The sequence below is a fragment of the Artemia franciscana genome, chromosome 4 (assembly GCF_032884065.1).
Source record: "Artemia franciscana chromosome 4, ASM3288406v1, whole genome shotgun sequence".
NCBI lineage: Eukaryota > Metazoa > Arthropoda > Branchiopoda > Anostraca > Artemiidae > Artemia > Artemia franciscana.
In genome coordinates this window covers 60,088,590-60,111,876 of record NC_088866.1, presented here as the reverse complement: position 1 = coordinate 60,111,876, position 23,287 = coordinate 60,088,590, and the positions used below count along the sequence as shown (strand labels likewise).

The 23,287-nt window shown below is 32.6% G+C and overlaps 1 protein-coding gene across 4 annotated transcripts in view; it reads left to right on the top strand.

Annotated features, from left to right (window-relative positions):
* Positions 1-23,287, top strand: part of LOC136026676 (MOXD1 homolog 2-like) — a 175,198-nt gene that overhangs the window by 60,059 nt on the left and 91,852 nt on the right. For all 4 annotated transcript variants that reach the window (XM_065703418.1, XM_065703416.1, XM_065703417.1 and 1 more), the window contains one exon: positions 6,599-6,745. In XM_065703418.1, coding sequence (XP_065559490.1) covers positions 6,599-6,745 — 147 coding nt within the window. The remainder of the gene's footprint in view (positions 1-6,598; positions 6,746-23,287) is intronic.

The following is a 23,287-nucleotide window of genomic DNA, read 5'->3' as shown; positions in this document are numbered from 1 at the left end:
CACACTTTCTAATGTGCAACTAAGACAGACAGTAAGCACTTCAAAGGCAAATCGCTCTTTTCTTTGCTCAGCTAAATTGTTTTCCGTCCCTACCAGAGGAAAATCATTAAAAGTTGATTTTTTGGGGAAACATTAAAAGCCGTTTGTAATTGTTCCCCAAGTTCTTCGTATATTTGTTAAAAAGTGTTTCATTCCAGTAGTTCGAGAGTATTCTTAAAGTAGTTTCAAATCCTAGTAAATGCTGTTTTGCTTCCCTTGTACAACTAAAAATATTCCTTTGAGAGAAAAAAATTAATGAAGCCATGTTTTTTAGAATAGCAGATGCCTTTTGCTCTAAAACAATAAAAAAAGAAAATGATGAGATGTGAGAAAATTCGTATATATAACTAAAAAAACAGTTTAATTACGCCCTTCGGTTTTTCCCTCTTTAAGTAAGAGTATAGCTATTGCGTACGTTCGCAAAAGGCAACCACTCCCAGTACCTTTTATGGATTTTATGGTTTGTTATTCCCTGACATTTGTAATTATCTCGGTCTGGTACGTTGACAAAATCTTTTCTTTTTTTTGGGTGGGGGTTTAAGGTCTGAAATTGGTCAGAATCCCGGAAAAACAAACAACTTATATAATATATATATCTTTAGATCGCCAATTATATGTTTGTTTTTATGTTGTTGTTCATGTTTTTGAAAATTTATCACTAGCATCCTGAAAGAGTTTCAAATAGCGCATGATATTTGTGTTCTATTGTCTTGTCAAAAGATAGTTGTCTCAAATACTCAAGTAGTTTCAGATAGCACTAGCCTATATGAAAAACTAACCATAAAATTATGAAATTCTCACTTTATAATACAGAGCAAGCATAAATGGTTAATCATATTCCTTTTTTTGTCTTTTTCAAATTTTTGAGGTATTTTTCATGTTTTAAATATTAGTTTTCAATTAGCCTGGGGCTATATGAGACCATTAGAAGGGCAGCTGCAGAGGTTTTGACAAAAGCGCAAATTAAACTATAAAAATTAACTTAAAACAAGCAATCTTTCTCTATTATTGTTCCAGCATATCTTCTCTAGTGACTATTGTTAGCCTTCCCCAAAGGAACCTTTGGCATCATATATGCAAACTTCTGTACAACTCATAAATTAAAGCGTATATCAGCGTATATCGAATGAAGGAACCTTTATAGAACTAGATTGGATAAATTTGCAGTTTACACCATAATTTAGGCTAGCTATAAAAAAGGTAAATGTATAACTTGATGCCTTTTTATGCTCCTACATAATTCAACAATATATATATATGTATATATATATAACACTTTGGTATGAAAAGACATTAAATTGCATAAAGAACAAAAACTGTTAATTACTAAAATATGTGTTTATATTTTAGCAAGGGATTACAACAATTCAAAAACCTTAAAAGAGAAAAAACAAAAAGTTTGAAGCTTAGTAGAAAAACATCATTACCAAATTTGTTTTGTTATACTTAAGCAATGTCTATTTGACACGAAGAAAAAGTTGTTTTTTTAGTTCAGTTTAGAATCTGTGAGGAAAATATGTGAGGGATATATAAACTTGGTGAGGAAATATAAAAAACTTGGAGGTTGGGCAGTCTGGGAGTTGGCTACGGCAAAGACATTTGCTGTATGCATGCTTGGCGTAATGCTAAGCATACTCTGAACATTTAAATTATCTTCTTCTTTCTTTTAAATTCTAAGCACATGTGCTGTTTTGCGAGTATATTAAAGCCACGAAAGAAATCTGCAATTTGGTTGGTCTAAAAGGTAGATGGGAAGATTAGAGGAATGTGAATGGGCTTTAAAGGTGATCGATATCAGTAATGAACTGTATAATGTTTTGGTTTGAATTTTGCCCCATAAGTCACAACCAACACCCTTGGCTGTCAAATCAATTATATATTCTGTCAAGTCAACCTATTCTTCAGTTATTGGTCGTATCTGTTCGTCAATCTGAAAAGGTTTGGAGTTAACGAGAATAGTTAGCAAATTAAAATCTATAAGCGCATTTTCACTAAATGGCTGTAAATTCAAACGGATAGGTAAAGCTGTAGGGGGGTGGGGGTGGGCTAAGCCTCGAAAAAAGTATCCCCGTAATTCCCTAAGTTATATTTTGTCATTTCATTCTCCATTAGTGCGTTATTTCTATTCAAAATTTTTCAAAGGGGTGATTTGTATTTTCTTTAAAGTATAAATTTGTTTAGACTAAGAAAACTTATCTGTAGAGAATGTGAAGAAGAGTGCAATGCTTTGTAAACATTTTGTTTTAATTTAATATGTAAACCTTCATATGTTTAACGTTTCCTTGTGCAATAATTCAGGGGGAGGGTAGATCCCATTCCTAGAAAGACCCAAAGATTATAATTAGACAGTTGCACCTATATTTAGTACTTCGGAATAAACAATTGTGCACAGTGCTCTATATCATCATTATCTACATCTATGTTATATCTAAAACACATATAAAATAGGTTTCTTGTATATTATATATATTTCTTGTATGATAAATATAGGTTTCTTGTATATATTGTGTATAGGTTTCTGTTTCTCTAAAGTATATATTGAATAGGTTTAGATTAAACGTTTTTTAATTCCCAGCCTATAAAAATAGACTGAGAATTAACTTGTTTAAATATGAATTTTTTATTTCATGCTATTTATGATATATTTTTAACTTTACCACCACGTTGTTAATAATGCTAAGTTTATAGGTACAAAAATATATTTTCTTTTTTCCAGGCAAGGGGAATAGTCTGAGAAAAGTTTATAATTACTCTAAAGTTTCCCGTTTCCCTCCAAATTTTTAAGAATTTGTCATATTTTTATACTTTCAAGGGGCGGGAGGGATGCTCCACCTCTCAAATTAGACCATAGTTCGCACCATTATTCCCCATTGAATCAGTTCTAGAAAGAAAAATGGCACTTAATTCAATTAGAAAGAAAGATGGCAACAAGTGGCGCTCCAAAATGCACACCATTTTGCAGAGAATGGGAGGCCCCTGGGAATACTGTTTACCGTTTCCTATTCAAGCTGTTGCTATACGGTTATTATCATTATTATTACTCCAGTTACTTCTTGTACTAGTCCGTAATTACTTCCCGAGTCTAGTTTATAGATTATAGACCTTGTGCATTATACTCCAGTAAGAAGCTCGTCGATATTTCTAGACGTACATGAAAAGATATTATCAATCATCGATAGATTTTAGTGAGCTATTGATAAGTTTCTACTTCAAAGGGCAATTAAGAATGAATACGGTAAACTTCTTCTGAAAATAAGCTTTCATGAGTATCGGCAAGGGGGAGGGGGAGGATGGTCATCTATCCTTCCTCTCCTGTTAGAAAATGATTGTTCAAAAACGTAAAATATTTCTAGTAATAAGAAACAGTTAAACGTCTGGCAAAAAAGATAAAACAAATTAAAACTTGCCATCTCCTGCAATTTTTTTTCAAAAGTTTCAGCTTTTGTGTACTTTCAGCTACAAATAGAAATTTGGATAGCAAACCTCTTCCGCGAATAAGACGGGGTTCCTGAAGGGGGTGGGTAAACATGTATTCAGGCGCAAACGCAGGATTTTTTAGGGTGAATAATAAAAAAAACCTAGTTTAATGTGGTAATTTGTATTGACAAAGTGCCCAAAGACGTGAAAACATTAAAGGTTACGGGAACGGGAGTGGCTCAGGAGCCAGCAGGTCTTTGTACGTCCCTGACTGTATTTAACCTCTTTTACTAGGAGACAAGACCAAATTTTGTAATATCGGAGAGAAATGACACTTCTCTAGTCAAAAAAACTTTTTGAACGTTTCTCCTTGATCACGTACGCACGCAGATAATTTTTTATGGGGGAGGGAGTAATGCACTAAAAGCACTTTTATTTTATGGCTTGAATTAGAAACCCCCCAAAAGTTCGGGAAAACTTTGGATTCGGTGAAGGGATGGGTCCCAAGCTCACCCTGCGTACGTCACCGTCCTGGAGAATCCTGTGCCCCCCCCCATTGTATTCTGTTAGTGTAAAAAACTGAAAGAATGAAAAACTGAGGCAGAACAAGAAACACAACAACAGAATAACGAGGATAATTTCTAGCCAGTGATTAAGCAGATATTTCAAAAAGATGCCTTCATCAAGCGGTCTTCATTGCAAAAAAAATGAAAAAAAAGAAGGAGAAAAACTCCCCTTTCAAATTACTCACGAAATAGAAGCTAACATAATAAAATAATAAAAATAAAAGAGGATCCACCTTGTAAAAATCAAAGCAATGGGGCAACTCAAAAACAAAACATAAATGAAAACAACCAATCCAAAATCCGGGGGAACCAATTCTGTCCATGATTTTTTCAATAAGTGCTTTTAAACTTTCAGTTACTATGGGCTGTTGTTCGCTCTTTATTAAGAGAAACCAAAATTCTTTCAATCAGCAGTAAAAACTGTATGCGTAACATTTTCCATATCTGAATCTAGAATTTGGACTTCGGCTCCTCGTTAATAGCATCACCTCGGACACATAACTCTGAGGTGGATTATTATTACAAGAAGCCATACTGACATGACGGATCTTGAACACTGAACAAGTTTTTGCCTCTGAGAACAGAAAGATATTTCCGTACAGCTCTATTTACATTTAATTGAAACTTGAAACTTCTGAAATCCTTCCAGAATTCCAAGCTTCCTGGAAGACGGTTTTGACTTTCCTGGGAATACTTACAAACAATCATTTTGATTAAAAGTAAATAACACTCTAGTTTTGGAAACGGATTAGTCTTCATAGAATTTGTCCAATTGTTCTAGGTTGATTTCACGTCAATATTGTCAGGGGTTGCGCTTGTATTTTCTAGCATTACCCTTGGTTCTTTTTATGGCACTTGGTATTTAACAAGTGACATATAGCGATCGCAATTTATGTCGGTCCGTCCCGGTTTTGCTAGTTTTGGCACTTCTAGAAAAGCAAGGACGATGAAATTTGGCAGGCGTAGCCTATCAGGGATCAGACCACATTAAATCAGAAATAGTCGTTTTCTCGATTCAACCATCTAGGGGGGAGTGGGGCGACGGTTAATTCGGAAAAATTAGGAAAAACGAGGTATTTTTAACTTACGAACGGGTGATCGGATCTTAATGACCGGACAGGACCAGATCAGGTGACATTGGGGGGAGTTGGAGGGGGAAACCTGAAATCTTGGAAAACGCTTTGAGTGGAGGGATCGGGATGAATCTTGGTCGAAAAAATAAGCAGAAGTCCTAGATACGTGATTGACATAACCAGACCGGATCCGCTCTCTTTGGTGGAGTTGGGGAGGGACCTAATTTGGTAATTCGGAAAAATTAGAAAAAATGAGGTAATTTTAACTTACGAACGAACTGGATCCGGTGAAATTGGGGGGAGTTCGAGGAAGAAACCGGAACTCTTGGAAAACGCTTAGAGTGAGATCGTGATGATATTTGCTGGGAATAATAATCACAAGTCCTAGATAAGTGATTGAAATGACCAGACTGGATTGAATCTATTTGGGGGAGTTGGAGGGGGGGATAATTCGGAAAATTAGAAAAATTAAGGTATTTTTAACTTACGAACGGGTGACCGGGTCTTAATAAAATTTGATACTTAGAAGATGTCATGTCTCAAAGTTCTTATTTTAAATCCCGATCAGATTTGGTTACATGGGAGGGGGTTGGAGGAGAAATGGGAAATTTTGGAAAACGCTTAGAGTGGAGAGATCGGGATGAAACTTGGTGGGTTGAATAAGCAAATGTCGTAGATACGGGATTAACGTGGCCGGACTGGATCTGCTCTCTTTGGGGGAGTTAAGGGGCTCCAGTGCTTTGGCGATTTCGGTGCTTCTGGACGTACCAGGACGATAAAGATTGGTAGGCATGTCAGGAACCTGCACAAATTGACTTGATAAAGTCGTTTTCTCCGATTCGACCATCTGGGGGCTGAAAGCAGAGAAAAAATTGAGGTATTTTAACTTACGAATGGGTGATCGGATGTAATGATCGGATGAAATGGGTGATTGGAAAAAAAAATGTGGTATTTGTAACGTACGATTGGGTGATCAGATCTTAATGAGTTTTAATATTTAGAAGGTCCTCGTGTCTCAGAGCTCTTATTTTAAATCCAGGCCTGTATTAAACCTCTGATTTTCTTTTTAAATCAATCTATTGATTCTTAGAATTTTGCTAGAGCTCTTGCCATATGAGCTCTCGGCTCTTGGCTCTTCCGACCTCGTTACAAGGGCCATATGAGCTCTTAGCTCTTGTTTTGTAAATTGTGCCTCAATGGAACTTTTAACTTTAAAAGTGAAGTCCTTACAAATCGCTGGAATAATGCAAGAAAAATAAAAGACTTCTCACAGTCAAAATTTTAATTTAGAATGATTAAAATCTCATCCGTCTTAAAACCTTCTATGCAAAATCTTATGTCGGTTAAAAGAACGGAAAGTTAAAATTTTGATTGATTGGTTTCCATTTGAAAATCGAAGCCAATAAAAAGAACGATACTCCTGAACCTCAAGATTTTTGGTACCTAGTCTCTCTGTTGCTCTGTGGTAACACTTATAGCATTTTTATTTTGCATTTCTTGTAGGACCGTCATAGTTCTGGGATTGATCAAGCCCTACTGGATGTATCTCAAGATCTGGAGTTATTATCAGGATGGGAGAATGCAACTCATACTGTGATCCGATTCAGAAGAGCCTTAAATACATGTGATCCACAAGACTACAAAATAACTGTAAGCTTGTTTTATATATCTATATATATAAAAATAAGTTGTCTGTCTGTGGATGTGTCAGGTGACGTCACCTGAAAAAACTGGATCAGGTGACGTCAAAACTGAAAAAACTAAAAAAAGGCAAAAACTACAAAAAAAACTAAAAACTAATAAAAAAAATAAAAAAGCTAAAAAACTAAAAAAACTAAAAAAAGGCAAAAACTACAAAAAAAACTAAAAACTAATAAAAAAGCTAAAAAACTAAAAAAACTAAAAAAAGGCAAAAACTACAAAAAAAACTAAAAACTAATAAAAAAAATAAAAAAACTAAAAAACTAAAAAAACTAAAAAAACTAAAAAAAGGTAAAAAACTAAAAAAACTAAAAACTAAAAAAAAACTAAAAAAAAAGGAAAAAAACCGAAAAATAAGCTAAAATAAAGGTAAAAACCAATAAAAAACTAAAAAAAAAAACTGAAAAAACTAAAAAAAGGCAAAAACTACAAAAAAAAACTAAAAACTAATAAAAAAAGTAAAAAAGCTAAAAAACTAAAAAAACAAAAAACTAAAAAAAGGTAAAAAACTAAAAAAAAAAAAAAAAAAAAAAACTAAAAAAAAGGAAAAAACTGAAAAATAAGCTAAAATAAAGGTAAAAACCAATAAAAAACTAAAAAGAAAAAAAGGAAAAAACTAAAAAAAATTTTCATCTAAAAAACTAAAAAAAACTAAAAAAGGTAAAAACTAAAAGAACTAAAAAAGAAAAAAATAAATGACGACACTCAAAGAGAAAGCGACCAGGACAAAAGGAATGTTCAATTAGCAATCAACAAAGCACCGGGACACAGGGAGTATAAATGACGACCAGGACATAAGTAAAAAAAAAACTAACAAAACTAAAAAGAAAGTAAAAACTACAAAAAAACTAAAAAGAAAAAAACTAAAAAAAGGCAAAAACTACAAAAAAAACTAAAAACTAATAAAAAAGCTAAAAAACTAAAAAAACTAAAAAAAGGCAAAAACTACAAAAAAAACTAAAAACTAATAAAAAAAATAAAAAAGCTAAAAAACTAAAAAAAATAAAAAAAATAAAAAAAGGTAAAAAACTAAAAAAACTAAAAACTAAAAAAAACTAAAAAAAAGGAAAAAACTGAAAAATAAGCTAAAATAAAGGTAAAAACCAATAAAAAACTAAAAAAAAAACTGAAAAAACTAAAAAAAGGCAAAAACTACAAAAAAAAACTAAAAACTAATAAAAAAAGTAAAAAAGCTAAAAAACTAAAAAAAATAAAAAAACTAAAAAAAGTAAAAAACTAAAAAAAATAAAAAATAAAAAAAAACTAAAAAAAAGGAAAAAACTGAAAAATAAGCTAAAATAAAGGTAAAAACCAATAAAAAACTAAAAAGAAAAAAGGAAAAAACTAAAAAAAATTTTCATCTAAAAAACTAAAAAAAACTAAAAAAGGTAAAAACTAAAAGAACTAAAAAAGAAAAAAATAAATGACGAGACAAAAGGAATGTTCGATTAGCAATCAACAAAGCACCGGGACACAGGGAGTATAAATGACGACCAGGACATAAGTAAAAAAAAAAACTAACAAAACTAAAAAGAAGGTAAATCAACAAAGCACCGGGACACAGGGAGTATAAATGACGACCAGGACATAAGTAAAAAAAAAACTAACAAAACTAAAAAGAAAGTAAAAACTACAAAAAAACTAAAAAGAAAAAAACTAAAAAAGGCAAAAACTACAAAAAAAACTAAAAACTAATAAAAAAGCTAAAAAACTAAAAAAACTAAAAAAAGGCAAAAACTACAAAAAAAACTAAAAACTAATAAAAAAAATAAAAAAGCTAAAAAACTAAAAAAACTAAAAAAAATAAAAATAGGTAAAAAACTAAAAAAACTAAAAACTAAAAAAAACTAAAAAAAAGGAAAAAACTGAAAAATAAGCTAAAATAAAGGTAAAAACCAATAAAAAACTAAAAAAAAACTGAAAAAACTAAAAAAAGGCAAAAACTACAAAAAAAACTAAAAACTAATAAAAAAAGTAAAAAAGCTAAAAAACTAAAAAAAAATAAAAAAACTAAAAAAAGGTAAAAAACTAAAAAAAATAAAAAATAAAAAAAAACTAAAAAAAAGGAAAAAACTGAAAAATAAGCTAAAATAAAGGTAAAAACCAATAAAAAACTAAAAAGAAAAAAAGGAAAAAACTAAAAAAAATTTTCATCTAAAAAACTAAAAAAAACTAAAAAAGGTAAAAACTAAAAGAACTAAAAAAGAAAAAAATAAATGACGAGACAAAAGGAATGTTCGATTAGCAATCAACAAAGCACCGGGACACAGGGAGTATAAATGACGACCAGGACATAAGTAAAAAAAAAAACTAACAAAACTAAAAAGAAGGTAAAAACTACAAAAAAACTAAAAAGAAAAAAAAACTAAAAACTAATAAAAAAACTAAAAAATCTAAAAATCTAAATAAACTAAAAAAGAAAAAAAAAGGAAAAAAATAAAGGAGAAAAACAAAACTAAAAAACGAATGTATATACAGACCGGGACACCGGGATACAAATGACGACCGGGACACAGGGAATATAAATGACGACCGGGACACAGGGACACAACTACAACGGGGACACCGGGGGAAACAGGGGGATATAAATGACGACCGGGACACCGGGACAGGGAATGGTCGATTAGCAATCACCATCAACAAAGCTCAAGGGCAATCATTAGAATCATGAGGTATAGATCTGAATACAGATTGTTTTCCCATGGACCATTATATGTTGCATGTTCAAGAGTCGGTAAACCTGACAATCTATTTATATGCAAAGACAATGGGACAGCAAAGAATGTTGTATATTCGCAAGTTTTACGTAGTTAAAACCATATATATATATATATATATATATATATATATATATATATATATATATATATATATATATATATATATATATATATATATATATCTATCTATATTCACAGGTGGGACATAGGGACACAACTACAATGGCGCGTAACTATTATGGCGCGTAACGACTTACGCGCGCGGGGGGGCTTGGGGGGGGCGCGAAGCGCCCCCACCAACTAGGTGTTGGGGTGGTGCGAAGCGCCACCCCAACAGCTAGTATATATATATATATCTATATATATAAAAATAAGTTGTCTGTGTGTGGATCTGTGGATGGATCAGGTGACGTCACCTGAAAAAACTGGATCAGGTGACAAAACTGAAAACTGAAAAAACTAAAAAAAGGCAAAAACTACAAAAAAAAACTAAAAACTAATAAAAAAAATAAAAAAGCTAAAAAACTAAAAAACTAAAAAAAGGCAAAAACTACAAAAAAAATAAAAACTAATAAAAAAAGCTAAAAAACTAAAAAAACTAAAAAAAGGCAAAAACTACAAAAAAAACTACAAACTAATAAAAAAAATAAAAAAGCTAAAAAACTAAAAAAACTAAAAAAACTAAAAAAAGGTAAAAAACTAAAAAAACTAAAAACTAAAAAAACTAAAAAAAAGGAAAAAACTGAAAAATAAGCTAAAATAAAGGTAAAAACCAATAAAAAACTAAAAAAAAAAACTGAAAAAACTAAAAAAAAGGCAAAAACTACAAAAAAATAAAAACTAATAAAAAAAGTAAAAAAGCTAAAAAAACTAAAAAAAGGTAAAAAACTAAAAAAAATAAAAAATAAAAAAAAATAAAAACAAGGAAAAAACTGAAAAATAAGCTAAAATAAAGGTAAAAACCAATAAAAAACTAAAAAGAAAAAAAGGAAAAAACTAAAAAAAATTTTCATCTAAAAAACTAAAAAAACTAAAAAAGGTAAAAACTAAAAGAACTAAAAAAGAAAAAAATAAATGACGACACTCAAAGAGAAAGCGACCAGGACAAAAGGAATGTTCGATTAGCAATCAACAAAGCACCGGGACACAGGGAGTATAAATGACGACCAGGACATAAGTAAAAAAAAAAACTAACAAAACTAAAAAGAAGGTAAAAACTACAAAAAAACTAAAAAGAAAAAACTAAAAAAAGGCAAAAACTACAAAAAAAACTAAAAACTAATAAAAAAGCTAAAAACTAATAAAAAAGCTGAAAAACTAAAAAAACTAAAAAAAGGCAAAAACTACAAAAAAAACTAAAAACTAATAAAAAAAATAAAAAAGCTAAAAAACCAAAAAAACTAAAAAAACTAAAAAAAGGTAAAAAACTAAAAAAACTAAAAACTAAAAAAAACTAAAAAAAAGGAAAAAAACTGAAAAATAAGCTAAAATAAAGGTAAAAACCAATAAAAAACTAAAAAAAAAACTGAAAAAACTAAAAAAAGGCAAAAACTACAAAAAAAACTAAAAACTAATAAAAAAAGTAAAAAACTAAAAAAAACTAAAAAAACTAAAAAAAGGTAAAAAACTAAAAAAAATAAAAAATAAAAAAAAATAAAAAAAGGAAAAAACTGAAAAATAAGCTAAAATAAAGGTAAAAACCAATAAAAAACTAAAAAGAAAAAAAGGAAAAAACTAAAAAAAATTTTCATCTAAAAAACTAAAAAAAACTAAAAAAGGTAAAAACTAAAAGAACTAAAAAAGAAAAAAATAAATGACGACACTCAAAGAGAAAGCGACCAGGACAAAAGGAATGTTCGATTAGCAATCAACAAAGCACCAGGACACAGGGAGTATAAATGACGACCAGGACATAAGTAAAAAAAAAAACTAACAAAACTAAAAAGAAGGTAAAAACTACAAAAAAAAAAAGAAAAAAAAACTAAAAACTAATAAAAAAACTAAAAAATCTAAAAATCTAAATAAACTAAAAAAGAAAAAAAAAAGGAAAAAAATAAAGGAGAAAAACAAAACTAAAAAACGAATGTATATACAGACCGGGACACCGGGATACAAATGACGACCGGGACACAGGGAATATAAATGACGACCGGGACACAGGGACACAACTACAACGGGGACACCGGGGGAAACAGGGGGATATAAATGACGACCGGGACACCGGGACAGGGAATGGTCGATTAGCAATCACCATCAACAAAGCTCAAGGGCAATCATAAGAATCATGAGGTATAGATCTGAATACAGATTGTTTTCCCATGGACCATTATATGTTGCATGTTCAAGAGTCGGTAAACCTGACAATCTATTTATATGCAAAGACAATGGGACAGCAAAGAATGTTGTATATTCGCAAGTTTTACGTAGTTAAAACCATATATATATATATATATATATATATATATATATATATATATATATATATATATATATATATATATATATATATATATATATATATATATATATATATATATATATATATATATATATATATATATATATATATATATATATATATATATATATATCTATATTCACAGGTGGGACATAGGGACACAACTACAATGGCGCGTAACTATTATGGCGCGTAACGACTTACGCGCGCGGGGGGGCTTGGGGGGGGGGTGCGAAGCGCCCCCACCAACTAGGTGTTGGGGTGGCGCGAAGCGCCACCCCAACAGCTAGTATATATATATATATATATATATATATATATATATATATATATATATATATATATATATATATATGATATGCTAGCGTAATTTAGGATTGTAAATTAATGTCAATGGTTTCCAGCCGTGTTGTACCTCACTTTGTTATTTCTGAAAATCATTATGTCCTGCTATAACGTTTAACTTTTAATCATTCAAGAATTTAATGTAGCTTAGGATTTGAACCATAAAGAAAATATCAGAAGGTTTACCCCCTTTCTGTCCCCTAGTGAACATCTCGGAGTAGTCTACTACGTTTGCCACAAAGTTCCAAAAACACATGTCACAGTTTTGCCACGGGAGGAACATTTCCTGTATCGTCAGGCCCAGTTTCACCACATTTGGGTCGTTTTCGCCCTGCACGGCAAAGTGCCACATAGTATAAATGATTTCTGAAAGTCAGCCATCCCTCCAGGTGTTTGTTTGGTAATATATTTTGCTCATGAAATCCTCATACGGTGACTGTTAGTAAGATCCTTGTGTATCCTGGCTACTACAGATAGGTTATATATTAGGTACTAATTATGCCATTTTAAGTCCCATGTCTCTTCATTTAGTAATGCCTTATCGGTTAATTCTTTTTCGATAATAAATCATTTGCTGCATCAATCCAAATTTCAGCAAATATTGCTTATTTTGACTATTTAAGTAAAAGGAAACTAGAAACTTATGTTTAGTGGCTAACATATTTTGGGGAATTTCATGTTTAAATTATATCCCACCGAAATACTGTCATGCACTACTTTAGGGCATGTGCCCCACTTGAACATCACATTTCTACATTGTAGACTTAGTGACTGACTAATAAAAAGAGAGAAAAGGATTAAGATACACAAGAAACACTAATTTGTAAGTAAATGATATTGTAAGATTCTGGGTGCACATCTAAGACAGGCATGTAGTTCCGACCGACCCTCCTTTCCAAAATGGTTTTCATCTAAAAAACAATTATCTGAAGAAAAAAAAAATCTTCGGATGAAATGGCCTGATGTCTAACTTCTTAGCGGATTAGATCGTCACCATTTAATCACACGCTTTTATAGTCAACAGGAAATGCCTAGCATTACTTTCTCGTATTCCTATTTTTGAAGGAAAAGGCGTCTTATGTTATGGGGACGAGGGTCGACAAAGCTGAACGATGTCTTCTAAATCAGGGCATTGAAAGGTCTATCACGTAATGGGAAAAATTTTGGCGTTGATGTCGTGATCTATGCTCATTTGTCAAGTATTTTTATCGATTTGCCAAACTACTACTACTACTACTAATAACTCACTGCAGCACCAAGCCGCCTGAGGCCAACACAGCTACGCACGCTCCTCCTCCAACCTAATCTATTTAAAGCCTCCCTCTTTACACCCTCCCAGGAAGTTCCCATTTCCTTTAAATCCTTATTTATGACATCCTCCCAACCCAGACAAGGACGACCTGCTTTCCCTGTAGCCCCAGACGGTTGGCCAAAAAGGACAATCTTCGGTAATCTGTCATCCTTCATCCGTAGAACGTGGCCTAGCCATCTCAACCTTTCTTTCATTATAGCCCCAGAAAGCGGGATTGAACCACACTTTTCGTACAACCTACTGTTTGAAATACGGTCAGTCACCCGGGTACTGTAGAGCTTTTAGTGACTGTGCATATCAATAAATGGAGAAAACACACTTTCATTCACCATAAATAGCTAAGCTTCATTAGCTCGTTCGTAAGTTTTTTGTTCGGAAAAAATGTAATCTCCATACGTGTTATTTTTCAAATTTCCCCACACGCGTATTTCAAGGAGGATGGCACTCCCATTCTTCAAAAAATTGAAGTATTTTCATTTTTTCAGCGAATACAACACAAAGATTTTGCCTTGGGTAGGCTACAGCACGTGTAACAATAACGGTATGGGTGTTGAGCTGAGGTGGGTGGAAAGACCCCCCTCTTCCTCTTGGTTATGATTTTGCTTTTTTTTTAAGTTTTAATATTACTTTAACTTGTATTAAAATCAAAAAACTGTTTTTCATAATGTTTACAATGCCTTTCAAAGAGCAGATTACTTATTAAATTGTAGAAGAAACAAATACTTCGAATATATTTGATTTCCTGCTGCTTCAGGTGTTAAAAATTTTTTCATTCGATTTACAATACGAAGACCTGTGACAAGCATCAACTACTTGATTGATTTTAAACCCTTCGCATCGAGTTTGTAGCTCACCCCAGGTTGAAACCTATAGGCAAATCCAATCTGCCTTGAAACAAAACCCATTCCATCCTTTTGAAAAACCACGAAGTTTCGGCCACCCTTTTGATTGTCTAGCGCTATCTGTTCCCAACACCGGCGGAACATGAGAATGGATCTTTTGGCAAATTTGTTGCCAGTTGAGGATTACCTCGTGATGGGACCTCTGAGGGGGCTATTGTTCCGGCTTGAACTCCCACTGGGAGACTCAGGTTTTCTTCTCATGTAAAATATAAGATGAAACGACGTGTATTAGGGGGCAACAGTTGAGTGAGGAAATGATTGAGGCAGAGCCGTTCAAAGGAGGGGGATGACCGGGGTGCCGTGGCTGGGAAGTTGACCACTGATCGAATTTTCACTTTAATTTGGCCTAGTTGCTTATAGTTGAACCGGGCGAGAGGACTGTAATACATTTCTCCTCAAGCCCCACCAACCCTAAGAATGGGTCACTTGGCTTCAGTTGTCCTCTAGGTTTTAAAAGCGCCTTTTTTCATATTTTCAGTGAAAAAAAAAAATACCTCTTCACCCCTTCTCCTCTACATATTCGTGAAAAGACGCCCCTGAAATCCAGAAAAAGGGACATGTAAGATACATGAGAAATCAAATGCGTAAACACGAGCAAACTCCCTTTGCCAAAAATACCCATGATTAACACTGCAAACAAACTAAGATTTTCTTTGAATAGCGCTCTAGATACCTTGCATAACATATGCTAGGAACACTCACTCTATATTCCTCTCTACTCTGTCTCTCAAAATAAGTTCCGCAAAATGGATCCGCTACCGCTTATGATTCGCTATGTTAATTTAAAAAAGATATAATTAGATTTCTTCGTGCTGCATAGTTTTTGCAAATAGAAATTGCTTGAACTTCAATTCTGGGTCCTTGTAAAATTAAAGAGTTCTTGTTATTTTGCTAAGTTTGTAATACCTGGTTTTGTTCAGTTATTATTTGTAAAGGGGTTTTTCATGGTCTGCTTTTTTGCGATATTTGGGTGTTTTAAAATCCGCTTGTTTATTTTGTTTTCAGCTGAAGTTTGTATAACGTTTTTTATAACGTTTTCATGTAGGCTTGAACGTTTAGTTTTGTTTCTCATGCACTTATCTGGGGGGAGTGGGGTTTCAAACTTATGTCCCTCCCCCTGAAATCTGAGTGCACAGTTTTATTCAATGATTGATATATTTTCTTAACAATTTGCCCGGTTTCTGTTTTTTCCGAAATTGTCCCTCCGTCCTCTGATGGTTCCGCTCTCCTGAATATATAGGCTAATCTGAGTTTGACTTTTTTTTGCTTGAAGATTTTTAAGTTTTTGATTCTTATCTGAATCAGACATAGGCTTTAAGGTCGTATCCAAGATTTTTGTTCGGAGGGGGAGGGGTTACAAAAGCAACTGAAAAAACGCATGAACAATTTGTTTACTTGCATTTGCTACGTTTTTACGAGTTGGACAAAAATTTCAGAGGAGGGGGTTCAAAATTCCTAATCCACAATTGGATCCAGCCTTGCATACATAACGAAGATGTAAGCTTCAGGTAATATGTGGCTGTCGGGGCATTTACTTTTGGCTTTAACCGTACCAAACAAGCTTAAATACAGTTTAACTATCCTTATAACATTTTATTAAAGTCATGACAACTAGAATTAAGTGTGGTGTTGCTACTATTTTTAGTGTCTTTTGGGGTTAATATTTATGCTCATATTTATTTATTATAATATTTATTATTTATTAATATTTATTATTTATTAATATTTATTATTTATTAATATTTTTATTATATTTATTTATTATAATATTTATATTTATTTATTATAATATTTATTATTTATTATTTATTAATATTTATTATTTATTAATATTTATTATTTATTAATATTTTTATTATATTTATTTATTATAATATTTATATTTATTTATTATAATATTTATTATTTATTATTTATTAATATTTATTATTTATTAATATTTATTATTTATAAATATTTATTTATAATAATATTTATTTATTATAATATTTATGCTAACAGCTGCTTTCCGCAATGGACTTTTGGAAGTACAGTTGACATCATCTTAATTCAAAACCTGCAGATGGGCTTCTTCAGCTCATTACAATAATACAGTGCTTATTATAACTAGTACCGTAGATTTCAACCTGCTTTGGCGCTAAAATTTGATGACAAGTCGAAGATGAAAGATGTCAAGTATATGAATCTTTGAAATGTTCCCTGACTCTTTTAGCGTTGTACCTAATTTATGCATTTGAAGTTTGGTGCCTTGACGCCCATTAAGCAGGCTTGCTACCCCTTGTAATTTATCAGTATTTCTAGTGATTTATTATATTGTCTAAACAAAACAAATCACTTAATCAGCACATTAATCACTAGATTATTCACGAAAGTCACTAAATCAAGCAAAATTTCCCTAAGATCCAGTGATTTTTTCTTACTGGGTGGCAACCCCGCCATTTAGGACGAGGATGTGAGCTGAATTGGAAGCCATCCATCCAGGTGAACCAATGTTTTCGTGATGAATTTGTTAAGAAAATTGTGATTTGCTTCCATCCTCCTTTCATCCATCTTTTGTCTAACTTGAGGAAGAACTCTAGCATAACTAGTGCCTTGAGACCAGAGTGAACGAATGGTTGTCTTCGTAAGGATGGGAGGTGAACAACTGCTATTTTCGCGGCAACGCTTAAAAAAATTTACTTTTATAAGCCCTTGCGTACACTTACTTAGATAAGTGGTTGTGGTCTTAATATTTAAATGTGCCCTCTAGATGATTGAGCTTGATGTTCAGAAGAGGCTAAGAAAATCTTTTTTTTTTATTTTGATTTTCATATATTAATAACGGTCATTCTGACGTCTAGAACTACAACCCTGTTAATATTGAAAAGCCCTCTTCTTTTTCATGACTGAAAATCTGTTTAACAATGGACATTTTTTTTTCAAATCAACAGACTTTTCCTATTTGATTTTATCAGTTCTTTTTTCCAAAGTCTACCGAGTAGTGCGCCCTTATTTATTTTGAAAAGGGCTCTTCATCAAAAGGAGTTTCTTGCAGGAAACAAAATCCAATATTTACAAGGACTTCTATTCTCACGAAGTATGACTCAGTCATGAGAGGGACTCTCTTATCTGTGTATTATCATCTTGGGACTGAATTGTCTAGGACGCTTGAATGAACTGAGCTCCCAGACAATTTTGCTTTTCTCTTTGTAATCCAGGTGCTACCTGGGGAGACGGCGGTGCATTTATAAAGAATGGTTTTAACCCCACCAATTGATTGTTTCCATATTTCTTTTAGTGTACCAATTGGAGGTCAGTCGCCGTTCTGACCTTGTTCAAAGACCAACATTTATTGATATTAATGTGATCCCTATCTTTCAATGACGATACTGCAATTGAAATTCCTGCTGGTTTCTTATATGATTTTGAAAGATAGGCATATCCATGAAAACTACTAATTCTTTCTGGCTCTTAATATTGTGATCCAGAATTTTCCATTAAATTTTGTAAGTTCCAGAATTTAACAGAAATGTTTTTTTTTCTGTTTTCTTTCTTTTGAGATAATCCAAGTTCTAATCAGAACAGAAGATGAGATGGAGGCAGATCAGAGGGAGGCAGTAATTAGGTATTTCTAGTAAAACGGGAAGTTTTGACCCACTCCCCCGGAATAATTCCCGGATGGACCTAAATGCTTGATATGGACATCGATTCTTACTATATGTAATTTATTCACCAAATAAACCTTGCGGTCAACCGTTAAAACAAACGAATTATTGAGAAAATCTACGTTTTCGGCTTACAAAGAGGTTGAATGCTAACAAAGAAAATCTTTGTACTTGACAAGTTATGGCTGACTTGGCAATAAAAAATAACTACTTCTTTTTTCAATTCAGCTTTTTCTATGATTGGTGTAGTTGACGGAGAGGCTCTGGCGCTGTACCACTTCCTTCTATAGGCCTCCTTGCTTCATTAATGCCCATTATACCTTCTTGGAATCAGGATGGCCGAGGCATCTTTCCAAGAGTTTCTTCCTTTTTTCGGGGGAGGGGGGTGTGGACGGGAGGTTTACATTCGAATAAAGACGCAAATGGACGAATTGAATGGAAAATAAGAATTGTTTTGTGAAAACTTCGAGATTTTGGGTAGATCAAGGACTTAAATATACTTATATTCTCAAATGCCTGATGGGTAGTCCCTGGACTGTTCAACTGACAAATCGGGCTCTTTACCTCATCAAGTTTGGCTTCTTTTCTTGTTTTCTCTCCCCCGAAACAAATTCCTGTGTACGTCTACAGTAGTAGGCTACGTATATGTATTCACTATATTGTTGCTAGCGGGTCTATATGAATTAACAGCAGCCCTCTGTGGACCTATAGTTGTGTCCTTGGTATATAAAACCGACATAATCATGTTATAAGAAATGGATAACATGGTAAATCATGTTAAAATCATGTTATCCTTTTACCATAATTATTGTAAAAGAATAACATGCATAACAAGCAAAGCTTCTTGGGCCGAATAACTTAACTTTGTAATAGTGTTTTAGTACTAAAAAAATGATTGATTGATGATTGATTCACCTGTCACTAGTTTCGTTGTGTGATTCAAGGGCATAGCCTGAATTATGTTTTATATTTGCCCACCTTGTCTATTGAGAGTCTAACTATCAAAACGACTCTTTTTAACGAATATATAACGAAATATATAGTTCTTGAATAATGGTTGACGTCTCAGGGGAGTGACGATCCCATCCCGGCCCCACATTGGCTATCTCCCTGATACAATGACGCTTTGAATACAGGTATCTTACTCTTCCAAAGAACTTCTCCACTAATGCAACCGTTTAAGCCTCAACTTTCAAAACAAATTTAAATGTTTCATAAATGGTTTACACGGGCATTAAATTTTAAGGGACTGGCAATATTTATTAAACCCACATTCCAATCTGGAATCAAATATCCTAAAATGTGATTTATGATCTAAATCGAAAAAAAATTTAACGTCTTGCTTAATACCGTTTGTGTTATGTTCAGCTGTTAATTTTCAGGAAGAGAGATAAAGAGCTATCTTTGACATCCTAATGTTGGTTTATGTCATTAGGACACCGTTATGAGGTTCTTCGGGTCACTCCATTCTGACAGTCTGTTACAAGCTAATCCCCTTTTGAAAAGGAAATATGGTGGGACAGATGTTCAGAAAGCGAAAGAAACTTTCTTGACTCAAATCTCTAAGAGGATTATGGGAATAATCCTCCAATTTCAGATTTAAAAGAAAAATGCACTGTACTTTTTCCGATTGAATCGTTCAGTAACAGAATATTCTAAAATAGACATTGTTAGGTGATACCTGGGTATCAAAAGACTGTGTCACATTTATTATAAAATAATCCCACATCTGCACAAAGCGGGGTCAATTCTACCAAAACTTTAGCAACTATATTGAAAGTGCAGTTTAAACCGGGTTTGTAGTTATAATGTGTAGCCCAGAAGCTTTCAATCTTTTTAGGTCTACGGTTCACTAAGGACATCAGATTTTTTGCGGTTTCTTTAAAAGGCCTATATTAAGTTTTTTTTATCATCTTGAAAATTGGAAAATTTACCTTTTTAAAGCGACAATTCGTTCAACAGCGAAAAAATGATACTATTTTCCTTGGTATAACATATAATAACTAATCTCAATTAATTCAGTAGTATCCATATTGATATCTGACAACCACTATGGTCTTAGTTGTAGCGGCTGGTCGTTATGTAAATTTAGAAAATAAGGGTCCCAAACGCAGTTGAAGTAAACTTTAATGTGGTAAAAATAATATAAAGTAAATTGAACGTAACGTTTGAATTCAGAATGATTGATTGATTAACGTAAGAATGAATGATTAACGTTTGAATTAATGATTGATTGATTTAAATTATTAAGGGGATGGGCTCGTTGTTCACTACGTGACTTCTGAAATCTTTGAATAAAACTTGATGTGTCAACCTGCATTTCTTATTTAAAGTTAATTTTGGGGTGGTTATTATTTCTTATTACAGTGAAAGCCGAAAAGCCAGCTTCGCACAAGTAGGACGTCCCACTTGTAATTAGTTCTGTAGGGCTTTAACAGTAAGCGGTGATTGTTCCCCTTTTACTGGTTCAAAAGTCACCAAGTTCTATGCTACCGAATTTTGTCTTCAATACAGTATCGCAAGACAATCTCACAAAACAGATTATTCTTCTAAAAAAGTAAATTCAGATGAAGCATTGGTGTTAAAATTTGATGGACCGATGTAAAGGAGTATGGTGCTTAAAACTGCCTGGCGATGCTAATTTAGGAAAAAAAGTTGGTCTTGAAACCATATAAAAGTTTTTCAATATTTTTTGAACCATTTGATAATTTCTTATTGGTGATTTTCAAAAATTTTAAGACCAATTAATTTTATTGGGGGTTAATAGCTGGTAGAACAAGCGAAAATAGTCATTGAAGGTATCTGCACTATGATAGAAGTGGTTTTAGGGGGGGGGACTCTTGCCCCGGGTGCAGACATTTTTAGGGCTGCGCAGTTTCAAATAAATAATTCGACGGTTATACTTTGTAATTTTTGAAATTTTATTTTTATTAATTTAAAGTAAAAGGGGCATTTGGCAGGAAGCAAAAGTGAATTTAATCCGAAATTCTCGTTTTCCCCATATTTTCATGACCACTCCTTGAAAATAAAACTAAGTAGACCGAATTTAATTGATTTTAAGTTTTTTGGTGATATTTGGTATTCAAATTTTGCTAATAAATGAAAAATTTGCTAATAAACGAAAGTTTTGTTCAAATTTGGCCTAAAAATTTTTATAAGGCAGGAAGGAGGGGGTACTAGTCAAGATTTAGTCCCAAGGGCCAGAGAGGCCAGAACCGCCATTGCCCAATGATGAAGCTGAGACAGGCAACGAACCACTTCTTCAATCAAATACCGTTATGACCCTTCCAATGTTGTATTTTTACAGGGCTAACATGTAAAGCTTTAAATGCTTTTCATCCGTATTAATTTTTACATTCTATATCTGGGTTTTCCTCTGAAAGCCCGCTATGATAGTCTTGCGGCAGACAGCTGGGGACTTATTTCAATCAAATACCATCATGATCTTTCCAGGCCTTGATTCTTTAGGGGCCAAAATGTAAAGCTTTAATGTTTTTTTTTCTCTTTTAACAAACCCCTAAAGTGACGAATAAAATGTCATTTTTCAATATTTGTTTTCTGAATTTTTTTCTCATTTATCTCCTCAGAACTGATAAAATTGCTCGAATATAGTTCTTATAGTCTACATCCCTGCCATTGGGCATGTTGAACACAGGAAGTTCATCTTATTAAACCATAAATTCGTATGGAAGAACTCGATATGGATTTTAATGGTTGAAACCATAATAACCGTACATCCTAACATACAAGAAACCCAACCTGAATTCCGACGACGATCTCAAAGGATAATACCAAATATGTGTTTGATTGGGGTATTATTGGGACTTGACGTCATAACCCAGATTTTTGAAAGAGAGGGGACCCTGGGGCCTCCCCTAATTTTAAGCTTTATTGAGTTTCTGAGCACTTATTATTCAAATTATCGAATAAAATACGTTTTTTTTCTAATTATTGGGCCTCCTTGATTTTTCTTTACTATTAGCCCCTGGAAAAAACCCATGCGTCATAACCCATGGGAATTTAAGCTCTTTAGTGGTGTGATAGTCCCTCAATTCATTATTGAAATAAATTTCGGCTTAATGTTTTCAAAGAAGAGCATTTTATAAATCTTTTTTAAATCCTTTCCCCCAACGTCTTAAGACTCAATGTCTCAGGATAACACCTAAACAAAGAAAATAGAGAGTGCTATCCCATGCTCCCGTGTTAAAAATTGTAATGTAATTCTGTTGGTGTGTGTCTTATGACGATTATTAAGTCGCATGGTATTTGATAGAGACCTCTTTGGCGAGTAACTGGAGTCTTATCTTTACCAGAATTTAGGAGATTTATGATTTTCAAATTATTGGTAAATACAACATACAAATTATTTTGTGTGCGTACTTTTTTAAGATTTCTAGTGATTTTTGGGATATATGGGAGGTAAATTATGTTTTGGGGCTTATCGGTATTCTCACATGTTAAATTATCGTTGATTTTATGGGAGTGTCTTTTCACTTTACGGTTAATTGGATTATTAATAAATAAAAGAGGATACCCATTTCCAAAAAGTATGTCCCTGATAAAGTCTAGTTCAGCTGTGATGTAGGAATCAGAACAAATATTTAGGGCACGATCGACGAGAGATATTATGACACCTCTTTTAACTTGTGGGGGGTGGTTTGATTCAAAATGTAAATATCTATTGTTTTGTGTTGGTTTTCTCTAAATAGTAAAATTGAGTTCACGTAGGTAACTTCGAAGACCACACTGCCTTTCCATTACGAAAGTAAAACAGTTCAAAATAGGGATGATACCTTTTTATTGACAGTGAATAGATATAAAATTATTTAACTGGATATTTCGAACACATATACAGTGTTCATCATCAGCAGTAAAACTAAAAGACATGAATAAAAATAAACAAAATTTATACCTAATAAACTAATTGCATATAGTTTATTGCTCTTATTTTTTTCAATGCAACAGCCGAGGCAAATCTCTTTGACCTTTTCGGTTCCGGTTCATTAGAATTATCTGACATATTACGTGGACAGAGGTCATAGCTCTTAGGTGAGGTGATATTTACTTTATTTGACCTCAGTAAATTATCATAAATTGAGTTCAATCCAAA